This window comes from Pagrus major, chromosome 22, assembly GCF_040436345.1.
Source record: "Pagrus major chromosome 22, Pma_NU_1.0".
NCBI lineage: Eukaryota > Metazoa > Chordata > Actinopteri > Spariformes > Sparidae > Pagrus > Pagrus major.
In genome coordinates, this window is record NC_133236.1 from 25,434,478 (window position 1) to 25,452,952 (window position 18,475).

General features: G+C 46.4%; 2 protein-coding genes across 3 annotated transcripts; both read left to right on the top strand.

Annotated features, from left to right (window-relative positions):
• The first annotated feature begins 43 nt into the window (after window positions 1-43).
• On the top strand, window positions 44-9,463 carry LOC141018522 (sterile alpha motif domain-containing protein 15-like). 2 transcript variants are annotated; one of them, XR_012180725.1, is made up of 4 exons: window positions 44-339; window positions 439-537; window positions 1,400-1,705; window positions 9,439-9,463. XR_012180725.1 is itself a non-coding variant. In XM_073493526.1 (3 exons), the coding sequence occupies exons 1-3, from the start codon at window positions 253-255 to the stop codon at window positions 1,571-1,573; spliced, it is 360 nt and encodes a 119-aa protein (XP_073349627.1). In that variant the 5' UTR covers window positions 44-252; the 3' UTR covers window positions 1,574-1,800. The 2 variants fall into 2 exon arrangements, 1 of the variants encoding a protein (XP_073349627.1); XM_073493526.1 differs by lacking the exon at window positions 9,439-9,463 and having other exon boundaries at window positions 1,400-1,800.
• On the top strand, window positions 9,376-15,864 carry lrfn5b (leucine rich repeat and fibronectin type III domain containing 5b). Its single transcript, XM_073493525.1, has 5 exons — window positions 9,376-10,355; window positions 11,161-11,335; window positions 12,456-12,789; window positions 13,700-14,000; window positions 14,140-15,864. Exons 1-5 carry the CDS (start codon window positions 9,465-9,467, stop codon window positions 14,833-14,835), a joined length of 2,397 nt encoding a protein of 798 aa, XP_073349626.1. The 5' UTR covers window positions 9,376-9,464; the 3' UTR covers window positions 14,836-15,864.
• Window positions 15,865-18,475: the final 2,611 nt, after the last annotated feature.

Genomic DNA, 18,475 nt, shown 5'->3' on the forward strand with positions numbered 1-18,475 from the left:
ATTGGAACAAGCTGATTGGCTCTTTCTGCACATACACACACACACACAGAGAGACTGGCGTTGACACTTCTTCGGGAACTTTGTTGTCAGAAACGGGGCCTATTTGTCTCACAACGTCCGAAACTTCCCGTTAAAACTCACTTTTTATACATATATTTTAACGACTAGACCAACTCTGCTTTTTATACATTTATACATCTGACGGCAAACACTTACAAACACCTATTGGCAGGTAACAGTTTCCATGGCAACATGCTTACAGGCAACACGGAGTTTCTGCAGTGGAGTTGTCAGGATGTCGGGAGATGGATCGAGTCCGTCGGATTTCCACAATACAAAGTATGTTAACATTCACCTGCCTGAACAGAGACGACACAACAACACAACAACAATGTTATAATGATGATAATAATAGTCGTTTTTGTTTTTATGTCGCAGGCCTGTTTCACAGAGAATCTCATCACTGGAAGAAAGCTGATTTATGTAAATTGCAGCCACTTGCCGAGACTCGGAGTCACAGATTTTAAAGACATGCAGGTATGAAGGAGGAGGAGGAGGAGGAAGAGGAGGAGAAGGAGAAGGAGGTGGTGGGAAACTTGAGTTTTTCATTCGCCTTCAAAAGAGAGATTGATGTTACACTGGAGACTTGTTTACATATCAAAGATGGAGGCTCACGCACTGTTCAAAGCGCTTTCAACAGGCCGAGCAACACCAAGATAAAGATTTAAAAACTATGTGTGCTATAAACCCCACGGGCTGCTCTGAAATCACATTCTGATGTAATTTAAATATCCTGACTCGTAGCATTTGTTAGAAAAATCCCACAAGATATCATTTTCAATAACCCAACAGCACACATACCTCTTATTTTTGCCTCCTCTCTCACATCTCTCTAAGTGGACTGTAAACACGAGAAAACTTCGAGTCTAGTCTACTGCGTATCCCACTTGGCACTTGAAAGCCCCCCTTTCTTTGAACAGTGTGACATCCAGTTAAAGTTACGCGCCGTAGCCGAGCAGACACCTCACGTAGTCCGTATCACATCTATATGCTGTTTACAGTGAAAGCAGGTGTTTTCGCTCTTCTCCCCCTGAGGTCAGAGCTAAATTGGCTGAAAGTGCCCGCATGCATTTAGCTCTGCATTACTGTAGAGACATCAAACCACACTCGGTAAAGAGTTGCCTCTATTGAGTCAAGATTTCTTTCCATTTACGCTGCAAGTCCTTTGATGCTTTTGTTTTTGGGAGTGTGACCCTGTGCTCGTTTACTATCTAAGTGCGATCTCCTTAAAAGGACTAGACACTCCAACTCTCAGTGGGACTGCCTTATTATTATAAAGGTTAGATGCTGTAAACATACACTTTATCAAAGGACTCAACCCCGTTGTGCACCCCCGCAGGTCATCTCCGCTCATGTGCGCGAGCTGCTAGGGATCGCAGAGACCCCGTGGAGCCGCAGCATCGCTGACCCTCCGCGGGACGTCAGGCGCCTGTTCCTGGAGGAGAAGAGCCGGACAGGTGAGCGTGCCGACAGCCTCACCTACCAGCAGTTCCTGGATGACACGCGCCAGTGAGCCCAGCGTGAATCACAGCAGCAAAGGAGCGCAGAAAAAAAACCAGAACATGTCAGTGCGGTTTCACATCCACCACCTGTCAGCAGCGCGTGATGACTACGATGACACACTCGGAGTGGGTCACTTGCAAAGGTTTGACATTAACACTTCCCACCAGCAGAATGCTTGTATGTTGTTGTGGCTGGTGGAAAATCAGATACTCTGCAAGGTTTTTGGGTCGTCCCCCCCCCCCCCAGAAAAAAATCAGAAATGTGAAATATTTAAATTCCCGAACACTTGGGATAAACCATTTTGTTTATTTTTGTATAAAACATTGCTGTTTTCATGTTTCACTGGATGTAATGACAGAGAATAGGGATTATTAAAGGATGAGTTCACCCAAAAAATGACAAATCGGTTATAATCGATTCACCCCTAGAACGTCTAAACATATTTCTCAAGGCTTCACAGCAAAACAGTGTGGCAAGCATTCTCCTAAACAAATGAAGTAGATGGAGACTTCAAAATGTAAAAAATAAATAAATAAAATAAATAAAAAATAAATAGACTTTCTTTACACCCTTTTTAAAGCTGGAATCTTCATCGTAGCTGCTAGGCTGAAAGCATTAGCGCACACCCCGTCTGAAGTCGACGCACGGGCTCGACCGCTCGTCGAGGGTGTAAATAACGTCTTGGATTACGCCATGCTATGTTTTCGTCTGTTGTTTTTTACTACGTTTCAAAACAAGTCCCCATCTGCTTCAGTCGTTTAGGAGAATGCTGCAACGCTGTTTTGCTGTGAAGCTCCACAAAATGTTTTGTGGACCACGAATCTTCACCTGACTTTCTATCCACATCTGGGTGAGTAGATAATGACTGAGTTTTCATTTTGGGTTGAACTTATCCTTTAAACCATAACGTGAGAAATCTATGCACTCTAATCTTTTTATTTACGTATTTACAAGTAAACTTGGGTGTGCAGCAGGGTCATTTGTTTGCCCTCCTCCCCTCGTCTTTCCTTGCATCCTATCTTTCCTCCTATCGTTTTTCCTTGCCTTCTCTCCTCTTCTTTAGATCAAAAAGTATATATTGTAAACACTGTCCTGTCTGAAAGGAAGCTACAAGCTACCGAGTGATCTCCCAACAACGACTGATTTCACTTTTTCATACATGTAACATCAATGACTCTGCGCACACTATAAACAGCTTAGATAGCTCTTGCCATTTCAGCTCTGGATAACTACACTTAATAGGCTATTCTCATTGATCTCATGTTGTAACTGGATGGAGCTATTGATCTGCAGCAGAAATCCTCAGGGTACTTCTGTGGATGACAGCGAACAGTCATTTCAAAGTGCCAGGAGGCCCCCGGGAGCATGTGTAAGGTCATTGTTCTTTGGAATAATAATAAAAAAAAATACAAAAAAAACTCTGAGTCTGCGAGGAGACTCCCGCGCCTCTGTGCTGTAAAAGACTTATGAACATATAGGCTACTTTGCCAACTTGCACAAAAGGCCACAGGATCATTGCATCTATCAGATAGTGATGGGTCGAGTGCCAAGCAGACCCACGGGGAGCCAGGGCTTTCAGTTTCAGCCAACTCAACACTTTCTTGCCAATAATCTATGTAATACATGCAGGGATATTCAGCTATAGGCTGCTATATTTGGCACAAACTAAATGCACCCAAGGTTTTCATCTAAAGGAATGGATGGATTTGCAATAAAAAAAAACTTGGTTTATCATCTAACTTATTTCTCCAGCATGTCTCCTTTTTAAAAATTGAATTTTTTTTCAGAGAATATTATAGGCCGACTGCATTTTCGTGCAGCGGGGTTCAATCTACATGAATAAATTATGATGCCTTGCCTGCGAGATAGGCTGGGAGGCACTGCATCTGTCTATGCACACAAATGGTCTCTGTGCAGCTCGGAGCGCACTGATTACCATTCCGAGCACAGCACCTCTGGTCAGAAATGGAGCCGGGTCGGTGGTTGACAGTAGTCCGGGGGCAGAGGGATGAGGAGGAAGGAGGGGTGGGGGGCCATATGATGGCAGCAACCTTTCAGTCAATCTGGATTAACTCGCACTGAGCCCTGCGTCGCCAGCGAAACCCCCCCCTCCCCTCCCCTCCCCTCCCCGGTGAAAGCGATACGAACATCTGGCTGAATTCAAAGCAGCTCCAGTCAGTCAGTCAGTCAGTCAGTCACAGCTGAGCTGGGAGATATTAAAGCAGCCTGTCGCTACAAAGGCGTTTTCTCTTCTGGAGGTGCATACAGGCGGATGCGCAGTAGAGGCGATCCCGCACAGCTGCAGCCTCGAAGCCGCACCGGGACCCTGCAGGTTGCGTTTTTTTTCTCCCAGTGTTTTTCTCGAAAGGGGGGGACGACGAGTTGCAGTTTCTCCGGTGCGAGGGGCTAATCGGAGAGGAGTCGTCCTTTATCTGCTCGTCATGGATTTCTTGAAGGGCATCGCCGGTTTCGCAGGCCGTCACATGTTATAGGAGCCAAGACGCGTGTTTCGGGACACCTGAATTATCTCCGAGAGAGAGGCACCGTCGGTCCCATTTTAAGAAGGCAAGCCCCGCTCTCAGAATGCTCTCAGCCCTCCGGGGAGGAAATCAGCTCAAACCCACCCTCCTCTGACTTGGCTTCATGTTTCATCTGCAAGGTAAATTCAATATTTTATGGGCTGGAATTGAATTGGCGCCTCTGAACTCTTTAGGGGGGGGGGGGGGGGTGAACTGTTTTTTCAAGAGGCGCAATATTGACTTGAAGTACTTCTCTCAGGACCCATTTGACAGGGTTCAGATTTTCCCTCGTGACAGGGGTTGTGGCTGTAACCCACCAGCCCAGGACCTGTACCGCAAGGTCAAAAAAAAGAGCTCTTCAATTGCCAAGGAAACGCCATCAGATCGCAATTTTATTCTACTTGGCTGCATCCTGTGCTGCTTTTTCTCTCCCTACAGGTGAAAGTGAGAATCTAATGTGGCCATTATTCAGCCCCGCTCAGTCAGATGCATGCAGGAAAAAAAAAAAGATTGATTTCAAGATGTGAGGTGTTTCTTTGTTTTATAGTGGATTTTATCAGCACACGGGGTCATGTGATAGGCTGCTCTGTGCTGTAGCTGGTATGCAAATCAGTCATTAAGGTGTGATTGAGTCTAAATTAGCCCTAAGTAAGAAAATTGATAATAGGATGAGTGTGTGGGCAGGGGAACATGTTGCCAGGTGACTGATGGAGACAGGTGAAATGTGGCCCCAGTGATTTTTTTATAAAGGATAATGCTCTTGTCTTATGTCGAGTGTTAGTTATCAAATATCTTATTATTCATGAGTGCCCGAGGCACCATTGTAACTGCTACACCAGTGAAATCAGGCCCACGCCTCATTTTGCTGCTCCTATTTGCTCTTACTGCTATGTTAATGCACTCAGTGATGTAGCCTCTGTGCTGCTACCTTCCACTGATAGCAGAGGAGTGATGTGTGCCTCCTGAACACCGAGGCTGCTCTGCAGACCAGCTCTACATTCACTGACCCAAATTTTTAACTCGCCTCCAAAAGAGCTTTTGTTTTGTGCTGAAGAAGTGCTTTGAGACACTTGGGATTATTTAACAGTCGCAAACTTGCCATGCATGCGCACACACTCGGTCCACATGCAGCATGTATGTGTGTGCATGTGCTTGTCCGAGAGTTGCTTTCCCATTACACAACACAATAGAGAAGATTATGCATTATTTAGCCATTTTGTTGCTGTGTGAGGTAGAAAACACAGGATCCTGGGGGTCTGTGAAAGACGGGTAGTGAGTCGATGGATAGAGTGATCGAGGATTTTACTTGAGCCGCTCTTATTCCCTCACATTTAGACTGTAACGTGATAAAAGCCCATGTAACAGAGCATTAAGAGAGGAAAGGATTTTGCGTCTTCTTACACTTCCTGTACCCGATGCTGCACCTGGGAATTGGCCCATTTGAAAGTCTACAAACCTGCAGGCCCATACCGTGGAGAATATTCACTGGAAGAGGCCAGATTGGTATTCAGAAGCGGTGTTCACGGACTCTGCGTTCCTCTTTCCGGAAGAAAATCCCTGGCCATAAGCCCCCTCACATGAGGGCACGTCACAACGGTGCGAGAATTAAGATCCGAAGTCAGTGTTCAGCATTTAAATTTGGCACATTCAGCCTCCCGCTGTAACGCAAGGCGGCATGTAAAATTTGTGTCTTTCGGTGTTTATTTGTTGGACTGATGCTCCAGTTTCGAGACATCCAGCTTATCAAGGTACCGCTGAAATTTTCCTGTGATAGCGTGTGAAGGAAAACACTCGGAATTACAAGGGTGAGTTGTAAATGCTGATGAACAGCACTTCTATTGATGCAGCGGGGTCTGCTTAGTATGCTATCCCCCTGGCACACACACACACAGATGCACACATTTCTAACACAAAAGTGTCTGAGTGAGAAAATAATTTCAACTACATCAAAGTTCTACATCAAGTCATTAGGGGTTTTTATTACACCGAGACTGGAGAAACAGTAATAATTCAGTCACTCCAAACATTGAATCCAATGTTCAAATTAGCTGAGTGCACAATCTCCTTTCTTCTCATCACGACCGGGTCAGAAACGGTACAATGAGTCCGCTATAGAAGGACCTCGATTGTTGAGGCCTTTTCTCCTCCAGAGCGGACTCTTTGTGTTAAATATTAGCAGGTGATCTGAAAATGAGCCACTGATTACATCTCACCCAAAACTGACGTTTTCTGTGTTGCCATGGCATCGAGGCTGTCACCCAAGAGCTATCGCATTCTAACATTGGCAGACTCGGTAGGAAAAGAGTGTCACCGCACATATCCACATTCACAAACACAGATGTGTTAGTTAGACGCTCCATGACTGCATCAGTGTTTGGTCAGGATGTTTGGACTCGGGCTACAGCGTGCGTTTACCCGGCAATGCATTTTCTACCAGCTCAGTCACAATATGATCCACTTCAGCGGACTCGGCCGCTCCATTTGGTCTCATAAAGCAGGCAGGCTGAGGACCCATTTCACTGCTTTGTCGATACCATTTTACCATCATGTTGCAGCATCACTTTACCTCCTTGACACAACAGAGCGTATTTTTGGCAGAGAGCAAGCGTCCGGCTGCTTCCTCCCAGAGTAACCCAGGTGAGACGCTGCCTGTGTGCCATCGTGTCGACCTGCATGGAGGCATACCAAGCAGACTTCATCTCATTAACTTCCTCTCGCAGGCCTGCTTTCCCTGATTCCCTGCCCAGACGTGGATTGCAGAGGCTTTCTCACATGAGCGCGAGCATAAGTTCGACCATCTGAAAACATATCCCCCATGACCTCACCGGCCGATTGGCATGCAGTATGCTGCATAAGGCTTTTCTTGGCGAATGCTGCCCTAGGGAGACCATGGATATCCTCTCCTACAGTATGCTGCTGCTGCTGCTGCTACTGCTGCTGCTGCTGCTGCTGCTGCTGCTGCTGCTGCTGCTGCTGCTGTTGCTGCGCATGAATGTCTGTCTCCATTGCTGGGGGTTGTTGTGTAGTGAGCTACCTCTATTAGGCACAAATCCACCACTGGTGTGCGTGTGTGGGTGTGTGCTGTCAGTCTGTTCTGTTCTGAGGGCAGGAAGACCTGCTCAGAGGTAGTAAATGAACATTTGATTGACTAAGAAGGAGATTATGGTTAACGCATCAGTAGATTATCTGTTTTCTTGTTTATATGTGGACCTCCCAAGTCGCCGTACTATAATGAACAGCCCAACCTGGGAGGATAATGATTTTCTGGGGAGTGACATTTAAAGATGAAGTGCATGATTGATGAATGCATTGATTGATTATCTACTTATTTGTTCGTGTACCTGATGAGTGCAACCTGTTATGCAAATCTCCGCGAGCAACCATAATTAAATGCAAATTAGGGAGACGGCGACAGATATTTCCTGTCCTGTCTCACCAGCGAGAGGGGCTGTCCTTTTGTCCTCACAGAACGAATTTTGTAGGGATTACCGTTGCAACCATTCTCTTCACGTTTGGCTGAGTTTTCAGCGGCAGGGGGAAAAAAAAGGCCCCATCTCTAGAGAGTGAATCAATATCACGTCTTCAGCGCCATTCGAGTCTGGAAGTAGCAGGTCCTCTCCGCCTCATTGCACATCCAGAGGCCGTGCCATTCAGAGTCAGAGCAGAAGGTGGTTGGCACGCCAGCATGAGCACACATGCCTACACCTCAGCTTTTGAACACTCTCCTCTGATGCACACAGACACCTAAAATAGGCATTAAAGTTTCCACACATAGCTTTCGCAGCCCTGCTTGACACTGAAGTCATCTGCCGCACTTTAAGGAGATTCATGACAACATTTAATAATGACTCCACGGACCGTTTCTCAGCAGCCTCAGATCCCTGCAGCACTGCCCCCCAGACTACAATCCACCAAACAGGGCTCTTGTGTGACTTGGTGAAGTTGTCCCCTGTAAAAATGGGTCGAGAAAGACATTGATTCATTGCTGTGTTATCAGCAGTATTCATGAAAATGTCTTTCCAATGATATCATTCCTACCTTTGCTATTAGAGGCCATTTTAAGGCGACCTCTCTCCCGCCTCCTTGTCGGGCTGTGATACATTTTACCAAGCTGTCAAAACACAACTGCAGTCAGTGGATGCCACCAGGCGTCCTTCACTCCTCTTCTCACATTAAAAACATGCCCTCACATGGCACGCATGTCACTCCCATCCTGTCTGATGTTCTCTTTACTTGATGATGTTTACCTCATACTCCAACTGTCAGGGTTATGAGCTGTGTGTCGTAGCAACAGAGACTTTTGAAGCATGAAGGCGCTCAGTTGGCAGGCCCTTTGCTGAGACAAGATTTTTATGCACACACCCCAACACCCAGCGTCGACAATGGAGGCATTATCAGCACACCACAAAACGCTGTAATCATAAATCAGCCATTCTCTTCGGTATTTAAAGGTTAGCCTTTACAACAGTTGTGGGATTGGATCCCTTGTTCCCCGTGTTTGATTGGATCGGTGTTCCTTTCTGTGTGCCGTAATGGGACACCCAGAGGGTTGAATATTGCATGTTCAACCAAAATGACACTAAATTTCAGTTCTAAAAATAATCGCAGCGAATGTCACTCTCGCTCTGGTACATTTTGCGGTGCACCTGCTGAGCTGTGATCTGATCTCCACTGTCTTAGTTTTATGACATGCTCTATCCCTGACAAGGTCTCAGGATTCATCAAATGGATCCCTCCTTATCCCCCATCTCAGTTGTGTCATAAGTAAGAGTAGCAGCAAGAGAGAGCAGAGAGAAAATCAATAGCAAGGCATAGCACATCCTTGCCGAGGCACTGGGCCCAATCATCCCTTTCCTATTGGCTATATGATCCTGGGAGATATCAGTCTAATTCTGATGAGGCCCATGACTGCCGGTCTAGACTTTCATCCCTCTGTACACGAACATAAAAGGCTGGGCATTATCATATCAAAAAAGTAGGATTGGTGGAGCAGGGGCTAGAAAGAAGAGCTGTCACAGAAATCACACAAGATTACTGGGGAGGTTTCACTCTCAAGTTTGAAGGTGAATAATTAGTTTCATGTCTAATTGCACAGCACTTATTGTTTGTTCAGGCATCCACTTACTTAGCTTCCTGCTTGGAGTTTGGAGTCTCCGTAAATCTTCGCTGTGAGCTGGCAATAATACTGTTTCTAATCTTCAGCGTTAAAGAGCAGAGTCCCCTGGTTCACAGCTACAAAATTGACGGTTTGATAAAGATGATACAAATTCTGATCACAGATTTCATGCTTGTTCTTTGACTATCTAATAAATAGCGTGCCTCTCTCTTTCTGTCTGTCTGCTTTGATCTGTTGTAGGTGTGTTAACCTGACTGAAAAGCCAAATGGAGTCTCTCCTGGTTTATCTGATAGTCCTCGGCGTGGCTGTGAAGGCCCACAAAGTTCAGATCTGCCCCAAACGTTGCGTCTGCCAGATGCTGAACCCCAACCTGGCGACTTTGTGCGACAAAAAGGGGCTTCTCTTTGTGCCCCCGAACATTGACAGGCACACGGTGGAGATGCGTCTTGGGGATAACTTTGTAACCAGCATCAAGCGCAAAGACTTCGCTAACATGACCAAGCTGGTAGACCTGACCCTCTCTCGGAACACCATCGGCTCCATCACGCCTCATGCTTTCAAAGACCTGGAGAACCTACGAGCCCTTCACCTGGACAGCAACCGACTTGGCCGCATCACCAACGACACGTTCAGCGGCATGTCCAAGCTGCACCACCTCATCCTCAACAACAACCAGCTCACCCACATCCATATTGGGGCCTTTAACGATCTCACCGCGCTGGAAGAGCTGGACTTATCCTACAACAACTTGGAAGGTGCGCCATGGGTGGCCATTCAGAGGATGTCCAATCTCCACACTCTCAATTTGGACCACAACATGATCAGCTACATCCCCGAGGGCACCTTCTCTGGGCTGCAGAAGCTCAAGAGGCTGGACGTGACTTCCAACAAGCTCCAGAAGCTTCCTCCTGACCCCGTTTTCCAAAGAGCAGGGGTCCTGGCCACCTCTGGGATAATGGGGCCTACGTCATTTGCGTTGAGCTTCGGAGGGAACCCTCTGAGGTGTAACTGTGAGCTGCTCTGGCTGCGGAGGTTGCGTAGGGAGGACGATCTGGAGACCTGTGCCTCACCGCAGCACCTCGCAGGACGCTATTTCTGGACTGTTTCAGAGGAGGAGTTCCTGTGCGAGCCTCCACTCATCACCAGGCACTCTCAGGTATAACCTCGAAATTGAGCTGTGCACTGTAAGACTAACAGTTACTACTGTTATACTAGCTGAGCCAGACGGTAGATTTTGTCCTAGGTAATCCGAGGTGGCACTCCGTGCTCTCTTTGACTGTCACAACAAATATTAGTTTTGCAATCCAGATGAGTCTTACAAGACTTGTGGGACCCATCAGCTCAGCTTACTGAGTATTGTAAAATATATAGGACTTACTTAAGAAATGTAATCAAATGTTGGCCTCTGGAGAGTTTTTAGATAAGTCTTTTAGCAGGATTTTCAATTTTAATAAAACTATTTGCAGGTTTATTTGCGGGATCTGCAGCGAAGCCCTTATTACACACTGAAAGCTTACAGTGATTTAGCCCCTGATTCATGCATCCAAACAAAATTATCTGATCAAATCCTTGCCAAATAACTACAGCTATATCATCTCATTTACATGCAGCAGACGTCTTTTGCATAATTGCAGAGAAAATTATCTTTCACTTGGACTCCATCCCCCGTATACAGCAATGAACTGTCATATTGATTATCCTGTCTTCACAAACATGCTAATCCAATAATATGACAATGATCAATTGTTGATTATATTTACGGGTTATATTGCTTTAAAAACACAACATCATCAGTATGAGCATTAATTATAATTATACTAAACTCACAGCACAAACTGTTCGGCCAAAGGTTTTTTTTTTTTTTCAGTTTTGGGATTCAGTACATCATCCAGTCGGTATATCTGTGTATTTTACATATGCTAAAGTCCTCCCACTAACCGCCTTTCCGCACTCTGCTTCAGGAGCTGCGAGCTTTGGAGGGTCAGAGTGTGACTCTGCGCTGTAAGGCCAGGGGCGACCCTGACCCCATTATACACTGGATCGCCCCTGACGGACGCCTTATGTCCAACTCCTCCAGGGCCGCGGTCCACACAGACGGCACATTGGACATCCTCATCAGCACTGTCAAGGACTCTGGTCTGTTTACACCCTCCCCACCCTCGTCCCCCAGCGGCTGCGCTTGTGTTGTTTACTAAGCAAAATTGGTTGTTTGTTTTTGTACACAGAAGACTATAGGACTTAAGTATTTGTCTACATCAGTTGATAAAGTTTAGAGTGTGAGTGTTGGCTCACACTCTGATTAAAGTCACAGTGGAAACGACAAATGACTTTTCACCTGGTTGGATAAATTTCTTACTTTTTTCAACAAAAATACACTTTAACACCCTCAGTTTTAGTGATTAAAGCAACACATTAAACATTTAAACTTCACTTCTTTGATATTTTGGGAAATATTTGCTTTCTTGCTGAGAGCTGAATGAGAAGATTGATACCACTCAAAATCTGTCCACCCCCCCCCCCCCCCCCCCCACCTTCCTTTGCATTCACGTCAAAACACAGCTGTTGTTTGAATCATCTGCCCCCATCAAGTGGTAGCCAGTGGCTGAATTGTACAGTAGAGGCCCAGCATACTGCCCTTACATAAGCCAGCTATTAAAAACGTTAACCTTGCTAACAGTCAACTTTCAGGATTTTACACAGAGATAAACAAAACAATCAATTTGGACCCAACACGAGCTGAGCTATTTCTTGGCTGGGAGCAACCTCGTGGTGATTTGTTATTTTTACACAAAGGTTTTCGTTGGAATTAAACAAAAGGGATATGACAAGTTTAATTAGTGAGCTTTTCGGGTGCTTGGAGGCAGATTTTGTGCCAGACAAGCTCGTTCTGTTTGAAATGTTAAGCTACGCTAACCAGCTGCTGGCTGTATAGCCTTATTTTACCAGATATGTGACTGATGTAAATCTTATCATCCAACTTTCTCCAAGACAGCAAAAAAGTGTATTACTACAGAGCAACTGTATTCTCAAACGATTTTTTTTAATTTTTTTATCTTGTATGCACAAGATAAAGAAATGTCATCTTTCAGGACTTTTCGGGGCTCCGCATAGTTCCCAAATATCAAACTCTTACTGTGAAAAGGATAAGATATGTTTTTTATTGTAACTTCAATGCCTGTTTTTTCCCCAGTAATACTTATCTGTATCTCACAACGAATACTGGGGAGGATAATAATCTAATTAGTTTCTGTTCCAGGTTCCTTCACCTGCGTGGCCTCCAACCCGGCAGGTGAGGCCCAGCAGACGGTAGATCTGGTCATCGCTAAACTCCCTCATTTCACCAACAACACCGTCGCCGAGCAGGAGCCTGACCCCGGATCATCAGATATCGCCACAGTGACCAAGACGGGGGCGGAGGCGGGAGGGCTGCCTCTGGGGAACGCCAAGACGAGCCAGGAGAAGAAAGTGGTCATTGCTGAGGCCACGTCCACGTCGGCCGTGGTCAGGTTTAACTTCCAGCGGAGCATTCCTGGAATACGCATGTTCCAGATTCAATATAATGGCACCTATGATGACTCACTTGTGTACAGGTAAACACAGAGACATGACCGGCTTCGACTTAAAATACCGGCAAAATAACGCAGTTTAATCCAGTAAGCAAACCTCAATAGGAATAAGAATGTATGCAAATACACTTAAGCTGATTGGGATCATATTCTAAAAAATCCCCTGACCCGTGTTTTACCTTTATATTCTCCTTTGAAGGCCTAAATCCATTCGAATATTAAGTCATTAAGAACTGGCCCTAGCTGTCCTCATGATTATTTGTGCTGCCTATTTATCCCATCAGGAAGACAGACTAATGCACGGTATCTGACTCCTTATTCCTCGACTGATAATCCCCCCCTTGCCGGAGCGATCATTTATTATGTGCAAAACCTTGATAATGCTTAATCAACAAAATCAAAACAGAATGTCAGCACCACTGATAGGAGATGAAAGAGCAGTTTTACAAAAAGCATCAGAGGCCTCACACATGCCCGTCTTAGGAACCGCCGTGCACAGCGTTTCTTTCATCTCTACCCTGTTTCACTCCTTATTTAGTGCTAATCACTGTGATATGATAGGACCGTCGCACAGACCTCTTTCCTCCGTAGGAAATTCGAAGTCAACAACCCATATGGCGTTCAGCAGCGGCTACTTAATTCAGGAGACATTAGGGAAACTCTGTAATCCTGATGTTGTGAACAAACAGGCATCCTGCCTCCCCAGTGACTGAAAGCAACCTTTCATCAGTGATGATGCTGGAGAGAATAAATCAAATGTCATGAAAGATTATGCCCAGACAGATCTTAAATAGCCTCCTGAGAGATGAATGATTGTCATGTCATTTCATCCCTACAAAACAATAAGCCGGATAATCTGATTTGCTTCTGTCTGCTTTCATTTAACCCTCCCTAATCTATGTCAGAACTCACAAAGCTTTTTTTCTCTTCACAGAATGATACCTCCGACCAGTAAGAGCATCCTGGTAAACAACCTGGCGGCTGGGACGAACTATGACTTGTGTGTGCTGGCCATCTACGATGATCAGGTGACCTCGCTGACCGCCACCAGGGTGATCGGTTGTGTCCACTTCACCACAGAGCCACAGTACCTGAGATGCCATTTCATGCAGTCCCAGTTCCTTGGGGGCACCATCGTGGTTATCATCGGAGGGATTATCGTGGCCTCAGTTCTCGCTTTTATCATCTTCCTCATTGTGCGCTACCGGGTGTGTAACCAAGGAGATGCAGATAAGGTCAGTTTGGCATGATTCCCTCTGTTTTGTTCTTTTGTCTGCTCATTATTCCTGTAGATATTGAAACAATGGTGTCTAAAGAATTGCTGTCATTCTTTTCTCTCTTCACATACTTGTCTCCTGTCTCCTGTCATGTCAGGCTCTCGAGATGGGGGATATTCGGTCACTGAGCAGTGACGGACAGCTACAAGGCTGTGGGATTCCTAAGTCTCTCTCCAAGCAAGTCCTGCGTCCAGAGAAGAATGACAAGGACTCCCTCAGAGTTGCCCTGCCGCCCCCAGAGCCAGCCAAGCAGCGACCGCCGGTGGTTGTAGCCTCCACCAAACCCACCGTCCCGGACTGCACTGTCTCTTCCTCTGCTGCCAGCCACAGCTGGCATCCGGCCTCCCCAGGCGCTCCGAGGCCCAAACGTTCCAGTGCTCCACCAAAACCCTCAGAGGCTCGCCGGTCTGAAGCTCAGGCAGACGTCGAGCTGGATAACATGAACCGAAATAACTCCTCAGAGGTAAAAATAGCCACTGCCGTCGCTCTGGCTATTCCCGGCCAGCCCACCAAATGGACTACCGTTCCCAGGGGCCCACGGCCCCAACAGGCCCCTCAGCATTACATGACTGTGCCTGCAGGTGGAGTGAGAGTGAACCGCAGGCACTCCATTAACGCAGACTCATACAGGGAGCGCTGCTATGTGGCCTACCCCAAAACTGGGGCCAGTCTGCGCTCCAAGCGGAGCCTGTCGATGAGCGGAGATCTGCCGCAGCTTGAGAGCACAACAAACATTCACCGGGCCAGAGACAAGCTCTCCAGGTCTGAGTGGCTTCTGGAGAGCACTTTATGATTTGGAGTTTACGACCAGTGTTCGCTTGTTTTCTTGGATTGGATTTGTGGCCCGTTGTGAAACCGACAGGGATTTTATGCCTTGTTTTGAGCTTTTGTGCTCTCTGTTGAGGGACCTGTGAGCTTCTCTCATATATTTGGGTGCAAGGCAGGCGTACAGGGTTATGGGAAACGTTTCACATTTGTTTTCTACCTTATAACCTATCAAAGTCTTCTTTATAAGGACATTTGATCAAACTTTGAGGAAAGGCACAACAATGTATAAAAAACAACTTCATGTACAAAAATGTTACGTTGTGTGAGATACTATATATCTCAACACGACCATAAGTGTTCATGTGGTTTTGAATGCAGTAACCTGGATATACTGTATTATAACAAAGACAGAAACACGCAGGGGGTGGGGTTATTATACTCGCAGTCTCATTGCCTGTTACTTAAAGTGATACAATCTCTGTAGACTTTGAACATGATTCTTGTCTCCAGCTCTACAGACAGACGGCGACATGTCTTAATTACCTTGGCGGTGGTTTGGAGAGATTACGAATGTGCTTTTACATCCCAGAGGTGTTGGAACAGAATGTAGTAGACAGACAGCGCTCCATCTTTTTCATCCCGACACCCTCAAACGCAGCACAATGCAGTACTTTTGTGGCACAAGTTGACTCAGCCTAATACTGCCCTCCGGTTTGAATCGATACATTTTTATCACATAATTACACAAAGACTCAACTCTGATAGGATTCCTGTCGTGACTGATTGGAGCGACAACTGAACCAAACACCGACAGCACGACAGGTGCGGGGAAGTAATCTGATATCCCGTGTGGATGAGAATCTGGAGGAATGGTTCATCTCCATATTTTTTACTTCCTGATGTTTATCGAGTCTTGCTGATGACAACCATTGTAAATTAACTTGTCGATGTAAGAGAAACGATAATCACAAATATGGGAGGACGTCAGCTCTTGATTTTGCTGTTGTTTCTGTTTGATGTTTACCAGTATAAATAAACCAGTGATAAAAAAGGGGACACACTCAGACTTATCTCATTTTCAGCTCGCTTCGTCAACTCTGCCCACCTCAGAATTAGAGAGCAGCGCCTCTACATGTATGTGCAAGTAAACTATGTGGGTATGTGCAAGTGGAGTATGTATTTTTGGCCTAAACGGCTTCTCATACCTATGTGCTGCGAAGTTGTTGCGGAACAAAAACAACACATGCATCGCTTAGTTCAGCAAGCAGCCTGATGAATTTGGGGGTTTAGGGAGTCTTGCAGCAACATAATTCCCTCTTTCTGTGCGAGTGGTGGACCTCTGACAGATCCCTGCCCTGAGCCCTTGTGTTTGCTCAGAGAGAGGAGGGAAGCAGATGATGAAAAGAGGCCACGCTAGTCACCGGGGACGCCTCTCGCCTGCGCATCTCCTCGGACGGCAGCCACTGCAGAAACCTGCCGCAGGAGAGGTTTAACACAGCCTCCGCAGTGGGAACCCGTGCACGACTAATTCTACAGTTACAGTAATGTGTCCCTGATAGCAGGGCTGACATGATATGCATTATCTGCTGGAACACGAGCTCTGATTCACTGTGTGTTTTGGCAGCCTGATTGATTTTCATACACATGCACTGGTGTATGCCTCTCAGCAGCATGAAAACCTCGAGGGATGCAGCATATCGGTTCAGAAATACAGCACAGTGCGCGGAAAACCTTTTAAAATGAGCTGCACACAGTGTATGTAAAACATGAATTAATTGCCGTCACCCCAAACAAGCTGGATTCGAGCCCTTTTATTCATTATTTCTCGCTAATTATGGGTGATTAAAATGCTGAGGAGCTTGAACCTTGGTTCAGTCTTTGGCGAGAGCCAGAGGTGTGTGTGTTAATAATAGATGCATTTCTGGGGGGGGGGGGGGGGGGGGGGTAGATGGAAGGTTTTTGTGAAACAAATACGCCGAGGAGGGTTGGGAGGCAGCAGGGGTGAGGAGGAAGAAGAAATGGAGAGCGAGGTGCAGAGAAGAAAAGCGAGACAGCTCAGACGCGGGGAGAGAGAGACGAGAGGAGGAGGAGGAGGAAGAGGAGGGCACGGGGAATGTAGAGCGAGGAGTGCAGGAGACGGAGGAGAGAGCATCCTTTGTGAGCCGGCCATGCAGCCGCTGGCTCCTCGGTATTCAGTGCACCTTTACAAAGGGGACGAGGGGAGAGGAGGGGGGGTGAGTGTCGGTGATAGACCTCGTCTGGAGGTCTGGTGTGAGCCCTGCGGCCAGACCAGAACAGCACACTCCCGTTCACAACACTGACCTGCTTTCCAAAAAAAAAAAGTGTTTCCTGGCACTTGTCTCATCTTCTTCATCCCCTCACCACCATCTGAACCCCCCCTCCACCTCCTCCTCCTCCACCTCCTCCCCCTCCTCACTGGTCTACTGTCTTGCATCATGCTGACTCACTTCGCTCAACTGCAAGAGTCCTGCAGAACTGAACTTGCCAGTCTCCCCGAGTCTGCAAACACACACCGGCCAGTCCCTCATCCAGCCTCTGCTGGTTTGATATGCAGCTCAAACGACGCCGTGGGTCAGAGTGATCGTCTGAGGCATCCTGATGAACCCTCCCCCTCCTCTCCTCCTCCTCCTCCTCTCCATCGTAGCGTCAATGTTCCACTGATTAAATTCATTTTCTGCTGTCAGTGCTAATGGGCTTTTCATTCCTTTGTGTGAGTTTCAGTCGGTTCTGACAGAACGAGTCCCTTTACAGAGCACTTAAACCAACATGGTCTCCGACACCACAATTGCCTGCTTTTAATGACAACAATGATGTGTGTGTGTGTTGGGGGGGGGGGGGGGGATCACCATCATTGGGGCATTGATGTGTCCAATTTGTGGTCAATTGTCTTATTTAAAGAGATCGTTGGGCCTATTTTCACAAACCAAAGAGCCCATTAGAATCACAGTTAGAGAGAGGAGGCTTTAATCGAAGAAGACTGAGGTCCTTCAACAAGTGTGTTAGCACCTTTGGCTCTCCGAGCTGCAGCTCAGTGTATCATTATCTCTCCTCAGCGGGCGGCCTGAGTGACTCACACATGAGACTTTGTTCCCGTGGAAAGCAGCACAATCCCAGGGAGAGCATGTAGAGATGGAGACAGGGAGACAGAGAGCCTGGGGGCCAGATAGTGAATCCAAAACACAACTTGATATCAGTCTTAGATTGGAAGAGAGGAGGTGGACAAGCACGGTGTAAAATATGCACAGGCAATTCCAAAGAGTATGCATTATTGAGAGGAGTAAATGGGTCCAGGATGAACATCATGGCTCATTAATAGTGAATGTGATTACTGTTTCTGGGAAAACAGCAGTCTGTGCAAAAGAGGGGGAGATAATTGAAATGGTCAAATCTAAACTAAAGACTTCCTTGTTTACTCAGCACCAACTGTTACTGTCTGGTCAAACTCGTGATTAAAGCCGATAACTAATGCCGCCGAGTGTCCTGTTATGATGCTGAGTGCTCACACTGACATCTTGACCAGTGGTCCGCTTGTTAGAGAAAGGTTTTGGACTCATTCATTTTTTATGATCTCAGCTTTTGAGTCAACTATGCTTCAATTACCAACTGGATTTTGACAAAGCCGGGAGAGAAAATGAGTGAGCTTT